The sequence below is a fragment of the Parasteatoda tepidariorum genome, chromosome 4 (genome assembly GCF_043381705.1).
Source record: "Parasteatoda tepidariorum isolate YZ-2023 chromosome 4, CAS_Ptep_4.0, whole genome shotgun sequence".
Taxonomy (NCBI): domain Eukaryota; kingdom Metazoa; phylum Arthropoda; class Arachnida; order Araneae; family Theridiidae; genus Parasteatoda; species Parasteatoda tepidariorum.
This window is the reverse complement of record NC_092207.1, coordinates 52,878,492-52,887,417: the sequence shown is the minus strand read 5'-3', so window position 1 is coordinate 52,887,417 and position 8,926 is coordinate 52,878,492. Positions and strand designations below refer to the sequence as shown.

Genomic DNA, 8,926 nt, shown 5'->3' with positions numbered 1-8,926 from the left:
ATGGGTTAGACAGTTAATTTATTCTTTTCTCTTGTTGTATTCGAAACTTATTGAAATTAATTGTTGTAGATCTGTTGATAAGGAAATCTTGAGAAAAAAAAAATCTCACACACAGAGGTCTGATTAGGAATTTTTTTTTTAAATTGTTGTCTAAATAATGAACTTTCTGAAGTATTCTTAACAAAAAGTATAATTAGAAAAATTAATTTAAAAAAAATACACAACTTCATGATAAAATGCTTAAGAATTTTTTCTTAAAAAAAATCAGTTGATTTAAATCACTAAACCCTGATAGCATCTTTAATAACTGTCTCTTACAATGTATATTGAAATACAAGTGGGTAAATAAAACTTTTCTATTACAATTTGCAACTGTCAATACAAACAAGAAAGTTAATTGTAGGGACTCACTCATTTACTATGATTTTATAAAAGGCCTCTAAAAAATTATAATGTAAAAAAATATCAAGACTAAAAATCATTATCACACACAAGGACTTTATTAAAAATGGAAATACTAATTACAATGTAAATGGAATAAAACTTTTATATAACCATTTAAAATATAAATGTAATCAAGCATTTTTTTCATATATAAATCGACAAATAAGTTTCGATAAATATATATCATTAAAAAAACTAATGGTACAATTTATAAAATACAGATTTACAATAGTTAATTTAATATAGGTGCAATAAATAATAAAAATGACGTTTTTATTTCCATATTACACTCGCATATTAAATTAAAAATCTTCAGAAAATATAACTACATATTGCCTAAAATGAAAAGAAAATTAATTGATATAGTTATTCACACCACTGTATTTTCTCGTAAGTTAAAGATTATAATTTTTAAACAATATTAATTCTTTAAAAGAAGAATTGTTCCTTCAATGCATTTATTTTGGAATTATAATTTTTCAGAATTTTTATTTAAGTTTTTTGAATTTAATTAGAGCTTTTTTTTAAATAACATTTTATCAGTCATAAAAAAATGTCAGTTAATAAATATTACTGATACTGAACGAATTTCCTTCTTTCTTTTTTTTGTTGATAAATATTCATTTAAGAAAAATGAAAAGCTTTGGACTACAATTCTATTTGCAACACGAAGACAATTTGTCTCAATTTCTTACGAATTTAATATCACAGTAATATTTCTTTGAAGTAAATTGCTAACTATTGCTATTGGTTATAAAAGAAAATAAATAAAAAAGAAGAGAGAATTATATTCAATATTTATAATTAGAATCTGATTCTGGTCATACCTCATTAACTTTTTAAAAAAATTACTAGTAGGTAGTAATTTAGAATATAAATATAAAATTCGCATAGAAGAATATCAATGAATACCTTCATTGACTTACAAATATGCAACAAAGATTAGAAATAATAAAGAAAATATGCATAATCTATTTAATTCTGAAAAGAATTTTGTATACAATATTCAATACATAGTTTTTTTTAAAGCTTTTTCCAAAGCTACAATCCACATAACATTAAGACAAATACTACTCTATACTAAAAAATTTTCTTCTCATACAATGCTGCATTTAATATTCAACCAGCTATTCAATTTGTGAAATCCAAACAGCTCAAAAATGTAATACAAGATCATATCATCTTTGGACAACCATGAGAAATGAATGATCAGCAAAGAAAAAAATATTTAAGAGTATGAGTTTAAAATTTAATCTTTAAAACCAAATTACAAAAATATTTAATTAAAAAAAAATCATAAACTAATAAAATTAAGAGCTTTAAAATTATATTTTCTCAGAACACATAAAAATTTGCAACATGGTGATAAACAAATGAATAAACATAATAGATAAAATATATACAAAATAAATTCCTTCTAATAAAAAAAAAAGCATTTTATAAATAGAGCTAAGAAAATAAAATATTAAAAAAGTTCATAACAAAATAATTTATTTGAAATCGTAGCAAAAATCATAATTTGGAGGATCTTTGGGAATAGGAGGAGGGTTTTCAGGAATGTCAACACCTTCCGTATCCAGCAATCGTAGTTTAATATCCATACTTAAGAGTGTTTCAAGATCATTCTTTGTTTCTTTGCTTATCATTTTATTACCCAACAAAGCATTAATCCCATCCGTCCATAAATCAAATTCTTTCTCATTTGGGGCGATAAAGTTCAAAGGTTCTTGATCAGAATCAGGAATTAAAGAGAATGCAAGAGATAATGTAGATTTTGTACGCTTAACTTCTTTCATGTGTGGGCATTCTTTGCCAGTGACAAGAGCTTTTACTTCAACAACTTGCAATTTGTGCGGCAACTCTTCCATGGAAGGAACACCACGATTTTCTTCACAATCTCCATAGTGGAAGACTTTGTGATTGGGTGAGAGACGACAATACCAGAACTTATCCTTTATTCTTTGGCCCTTGTTAGAATATTTGGTAAACATGGTTCCTTCACATAAATATTCAAGTCTTTGCTGTTGAATAAGATTTCTAATATCTGGAGTGATTTGCTCCCGCAACTCCACAATTGGCTTAGCCTGGCTTTCCCATTCTTCACGGTTAGAGCGTTCTTGTTGCCATAAGTTGGTAATTTCATTATATGTCAGTGTCGCTAACTTCAATCTGAATTTTTCTAAAGCTGGAGGAGGTGGATCAGTGTTCAGAGCTCTCGTTATCTGTTCCTTTACGACTGAAACTACCTTTGCGAAATCTTCCGTTGTTGCTCGCATCTCTTTCCAAGTCTTATTAAGTAGAACAATACAGATACAGAAGAATTCTTCAAAAGGATTATCATGAGTGAAAAACATGGGATAAAATGTTTTTCCTTGCTCTGTCGGAGGTTCACCAATTTTAAGAATGTCACACAACAATTTTGTGAGTTCAATGCTAGTTTTACCAAATGGGCATTCGTGTTCATCAGCCCTGCAAGAGTTTTCTAACACAACTCTGATGTAACTTTCTGTATGGTTACGAGCAAAATATATCATATTATCCAAAGCTAACATACCAGGAGGTATTTGAGAAAAATCTTCAGCAGGATTGACATGATTTCTAAAGCCAAGTTTCTTGTAATCCTTTATATAACCACCACCTTTCTTAGGAGGATGTAGAGAACTCATATCTGTTTCAGTATCAAAAGCTATTTTTCTCAATTCTAGGATTTTCTCTCTTGCTTCTGGATCTTGTGGATCCAATTTCCTTTTCATCTTCTCTTCAAGCAAATTAAACAACAATGTTTGAAGTACATATAATTGATGTGCCATTTCTGCTCCAACATGTTGTAATTGTATTATATGTGTCATTATAACATTTCTAATTTGTTTGGATGTTAATGTGGCAGCCACAGTTCGTCTTTTAGCTTGATCTGCTTTCAAAAATAAGGCATTTATCAGTGCAATAGCATTTTGTTGAATTTCAGGTGAACTGGATTGCAAATGAATGATTAAAAAGGGCAATGTGACTTCTTGTTCAACGAGAGGATATTTGCCAGAGCTGTTTAAAACCAGAGATTCTAAGATGGCCAAAGAAGCCTGTAATGCTCTAGCATCTTGATTTGAACTTTGAGAATTCACCTCATTTGCAACTCTGCTAATAAATTTATCTTGCAGATTGTCCCAAGATACAATGCCATGATCCATTAACTCCACAAATGATTGCAGAGTAAGTGCCATTAATTCTCCAGTAAAGCTACCTCCTTCAATCATAGAAATTAAAAAATTAGATCCCTGCTTGTTGATAAATTCAAGTGCAAAAGTGTAATCAGTAGATAACCTAGCCAATCTTCTCAAGGCTGTTTTCTTTTCATCTGTTGCACCATAGTTAAGTTTTTCTAAAATTTCTTGAGCTGTTTTGGTTGAAGAGAAGGTTAATCTCAATACACTTCCATTCTTTATGTCATTTCTATTTTTTTCAGTTATGTAATTATGAGCATTATCTGAAAATTGAAGAGCATACTGATCAGGATCTGTGAGACCCCACGTTGTACACAAGTCTTGAATGATGGCAGCTAAAGGACGCTTCTGGTCGAACTCCATAAGTTGTGGCATTAGATCATCCATCTCAACAGCTATCTTGACAATATTTAGGTCTTTTATAGCTGGCATTTTGGTTTTGGGTTATTTATTTCACTGGTTATTAAAGGAGCAGTATCTTGAATTAAATATGAAAACAAAAACTTACACTTAATATATCGCACTTGGTATTCTGGATTCGCATTTGCAAGTCATAGCTATATCAAGTTATATCAGTTGTTCAGATTTTCTAAACTTTGTAAGAGCAACACAGTAGAAAGCTTTGGATTTGTCAAACCTTTAGAGGAAAAAATTTGATATTATAAATGAAATTCATAATGACGAATACATATTTATACAAGGTTGCAAACTACTATGCTTTTTACAAAAAATTTCATAGACTAGAAAGATTGGGATTTATCTGGTGTTTCATATGAACTTTTGAATTATTTACACACGTAGTGGTAAGTGGTAGGGAAAATAACTTTAAATCAAAGTTATAAAACAAATAATCATACATTAAAGCACTAACTTAGCTATCACTAGAAGAAATTTTTCCGAAAAGCGTAGATAGTTGGCAGCCCTGTTTATATATAAAATAAAAGAACTTAATAAAATATAATTAAAATAGAATTCTGTGTCAATTAAAAATAACTTAATTTGGAGTGATAAGACTAACATTTTGTGTAAGGGTAGGGTTTTATTAAGTTTATGTCAATATTTTTAGCAAAGATAATGAGCTGATGAGGAAAAAAATTGTGCAAATAAGATTGCATGTGAATAAGTGCATGCAGGTTAGCTCATATCTAACTGGAATATTGTTAAAATGATTGCAGCTGCTAGATGGTACAGAGATTCAACACAAAAATACAAAAGACTTTTCCATGAAATTATGGCCAAAGTTTTCAATGCAAAAGTAGTCAGAAACAAATACCGGTCTTAATACACTAGGGTAAGTCAGTTTATTATTGTTTAGTCTGTAAGATAATGCCTTGAAGCATTATCTTACAGACTAAACGATAAGTAAACAAAGGAAAAAATTCAAATATGAAATCATTCATAAAATGCCTCGTATATATTTGATTCTGAGAAATACCTTCAAACAGTTTATGTATTACAATATAACCTCGGATGTCCAGACTGCTCGGAAGTTTGGATGGTCCAAATTTCAGAAATTTCCAGATCCTTGATATTTAACTCAAAGTAATAGAGATCTCAAACTTACACGCTCACAGTTTAAAAAAATTAATAAAGTGCTTAATTATTTTGCGAATCCACTTAGTCTTTTATGCCAATTTTTTGGAGGTCATACTACGTATATAACACATTGGTTTTAAAATTTTGATATTTCAATATAATTTAATGACAGATTTTACATTTCAATATAATTTAACAGATATTTCAATATAATTTAATGACAGATTTAATGACAGTTAATTCTTTTTCTTTTTTTCAAATGTTCTATTTGTATACTGCTTTTCAGTTGGAAAGTAGGGCAGTTTGCCATGTATCATTATTTTATTGCTACAGATTTCCACATATTTCTAAAAAATAAATTTTTTTAAAATATGATATTATAACAGGCAAATCACAAAATCTGGTCTTGAATTTAAAATAAATTTAGCTAGACTTTTTCTATTCACAAGTCAGATTTCCGGTTTTTAAAAAATCCATTCTCAGGGTTATTCAGTATTTTTTTCTAAATAGGAATATAGCCAGATTTTTCACTTATACTTTATAAACATACTTGGCTCATTTGTAAGTAAATTTTTAAAGACATGGTGAAAAATATACTTTTAGCAGAACAACTTTATCAACAAAGTTGTTTAAATTCACATATTACAATTTAAGCTCTAATTTCAGACATTATTATAATATCAGTCCACCATTTCCAGGAAAAAAATATGAATGAACATATATAACAAAAGTATGAATAAAATATGAATATGAATAGACAGGCACAGCGGACTGCCCTTCTAAAAACGCTTGGGGAGAGCACTATCAAAGCATCTGAATTGGATAACCCATTGTGAAAAGTATAATACTTTAAGTGCTACTGAAATGAATAAAATACATAATTTATAAAAATCTTATTAGGTATAATCCTACGATTTATACTTAAAAATAGAAACCGAATTTCTATAAATAAAAACCAAAAAAAAAAAAAAAAAAAAAAAAAAAAAAAAAAAAAACAGTAAAACTAGAAAATGCTTAGGTAACAAATATGGATACATGAAGAAACCAGAAAATAATCAAGGACTCACTAATTTCTAATATTTAATTTCCCTTATACACTTCGATTTTTCTGAACATTGAAAACAATCTAATTTTTTTTGGTCAGTAAACTTTTGAATTGGATTGAGTCTTAGCTATTTGCTGCAACCATGCTATTTTAAGATTAAAAGAAATGTTTTTTGATTTTACTTTACAAACATGAAGCAATTTCATCTCGATCGATGATATATTCTGATCTTGAAACAAATTTTTCATTCATGAAATAAAATATTGCCTTACAATGTCAATATTAACTTTCAAATGAATGGTATCTTAAATAGTGACTAAGTTAAACCTTTTGCCAGATAAGTAATTTTACAAGTAGGGTGACCCGGGGTAATTCAGGATCACTCTGTTTCTGGAGTAAATAATGATCACCTGAGTTTTACTTAAAAAAATAATTTTTTTTTTAAGTTTGAGACATGGACAAGAATGCTTGTTCACTTTACTAAAGTATAACTACTTTTACTTAATAACAGTTTTTTGTTTAATCTGACAAAATAAGTATCTTTTAAAATGCTTTCTGTATTTTACATTTCAAAGATGGGTTTCAAAATGTGCACATTTCTGCAAAGATCCCCCTCCTTCTCTTAACAATAAATATTTTGAGTTACTTTCTTTTTCCTTGATATAAAAATAGTGTAGGCTTTTGCTTAATTATTTCACATCTACTGTAAACATTATAATTGATTATAGGAAACTATATCAAATGTTGCCCCCTACAGATGGGGTAATTATTGATCACTGGGGTAATTCCTGATCATTGTCATTTCTTCTTATAAATAGTATAAAAAATAGCTAATAAATAGTCAATTGTCTTTTCTTAAATAACAGTTCATATTTATTAAGTGGAACAACTATAAAATATATTTTAACTATAATCACAAAATTTGTTTTTAACTGTATACAAGAAAAATGTGTTCTGATATGCACCATTTCTAGCATATCTTACCTTGCTTCTATCTTAAATTTATGTGTGTACATTGTTAGAATAATTTTATAGTTGATAAATTAACCTAATATAAATATGGTGAGAAATTATAAGCTTAAAAAGGATACTAAGCTTCTAGATAGCAAAAATAGTGAATTTCTTTTAATGATTGAAAATGAAAATTTCAGTGTGAGAGCTGCTGCCAGAGCTGAAGTGTTAATCTCTATTCCTGATTTTAAATAAACAGTTTTATTAGCTGCTTAAACATATCTTTTTGGTTTATTTGTTTGATCTTAATGTCTTATTTGCTAATTACCATTGTATAATTATTTTCAAACAGCCCATTTACTATAAAAACTGGTGATCAGTAATTACCCCAGAAATGATCAGGATTTACCCCAGAATTGATCAAGAGAAGGGGTAATTCCTGATCACTAAAAATTTAAAATCTTTTAAATTCTAATTAGATTTTCAAACAAAAGAAAGTAGCATAGGACTCATCTCATATAGCCTCAAACTTCCAGAAAATATTAAAATTCTATCGTGAATAGTTTTTTCACAAAATAGATGTTTGCATTATTTGATCAGGAATTACCCCAGGTCACCCTACTTCTCAGAAAAACCTGACCCCTGATATATAAAAGGTAAAAGTATTATATATCCTTTGCATTTTTTGTATGNTGAATAGTTTTTTCACAAAATAGATGTTTGCATTTTTTGATCAGGAATTACCCCAGGTCACCCTATATAAAAAACACTTCTCACTGCTTATTTATTCTTTTTACAATTCTCATTGCTTATTTTAGAAGCCTATCATCATGAGATGAACATTGCAACACATGTTTGTGATTAATATAACTTTTTTTAGAGATAATATAAATAACAGTGTTTCAAAATTACTATCATATTTTTCAATAATTATTCAAAATCATAGATTGTTTTTGAGAATAATTGAGCATGACTCATAGTACAAAAAATGAATTATTGGTGGTCTGTTAGACCAGCAATCAAAGTTAGTAAACAAAAACCTAGTTGAGCTGCTTTAATGAGTATAATCATTGCATTCTTGAGTAAATTGTTATTTTACAAGTATAGTTGAAAAGTGTTAAATTAATCCAACAAGAACGTAGATTATTCTACGCTTTATTTGAAATAAGAATAAAAATCTTCTTATGTTATAAGAATTTACTGTAAAATACAACATAGTACTCAAAATTTTGTAATAATGAAACAGTAAAAAAAAGGCACAGATTGGAAAACAAATAATCCTTTAGTAAAGCTTTTAATACAAATAATTCTAACTTCTTATAGCCAAAATAAAAAAGAATTAAACATGTCAAGATATAATTTGTCTTTCAAAACAAGAAGTTTGAAAGGCAAAATCATGATTATCTGATCTTATGATTGAATCATGATCTTTGACTTCTATCAGCAAAAGAAAATCAACAAATAAACTTACTTTTAATTATCCGAAAAAAAATAAGAAAGAAGTTTTTTAAAAGATCAAATATTTAACAAATTTGATCAAAATGTTTACTATGTTTACTGGTCTTCCGTACCTTCTATAACCTAACATATATTCAGAACAAAAATTGAATTCAGGCCAAACAGTCGAGAAAGTTTATTCAGTTTTTTAATTTATTCCTTACCAAACAATCCTGATCACCACTCCGAAAGATTTTTCAGATTAAAGAGAAGTAACATTTCGTACATACAAATA

At 28.1% G+C, this 8,926-nt stretch overlaps 1 protein-coding gene across 1 annotated transcript; it reads right to left on the bottom strand.

The window, feature by feature from the left end:
• Positions 1–478: 478 nt before the first annotated feature.
• On the bottom strand, positions 479–8,846 carry LOC107443161 (engulfment and cell motility Ced-12). The gene is made up of 2 exons (XM_016056940.3): positions 8,666–8,846; positions 479–4,299 (listed from the first exon to the last, which is right to left on the bottom strand). The coding sequence occupies exon 2, from the start codon at positions 4,092–4,094 to the stop codon at positions 1,935–1,937; it is 2,160 nt and encodes a 719-aa protein (XP_015912426.1). The 5' UTR covers positions 4,095–4,299; positions 8,666–8,846; the 3' UTR covers positions 479–1,934.
• Between the last annotated feature and the right edge of the window lie 80 nt (positions 8,847–8,926).

Excerpts from the sequence above, each read along its gene's own strand:
- LOC107443161 (XM_016056940.3), bottom strand. The coding sequence starts at position 4,094 with ATGCCAGCTATAAAAGACCTAAATATTGTCAAGATAGCTGTTGAGATG.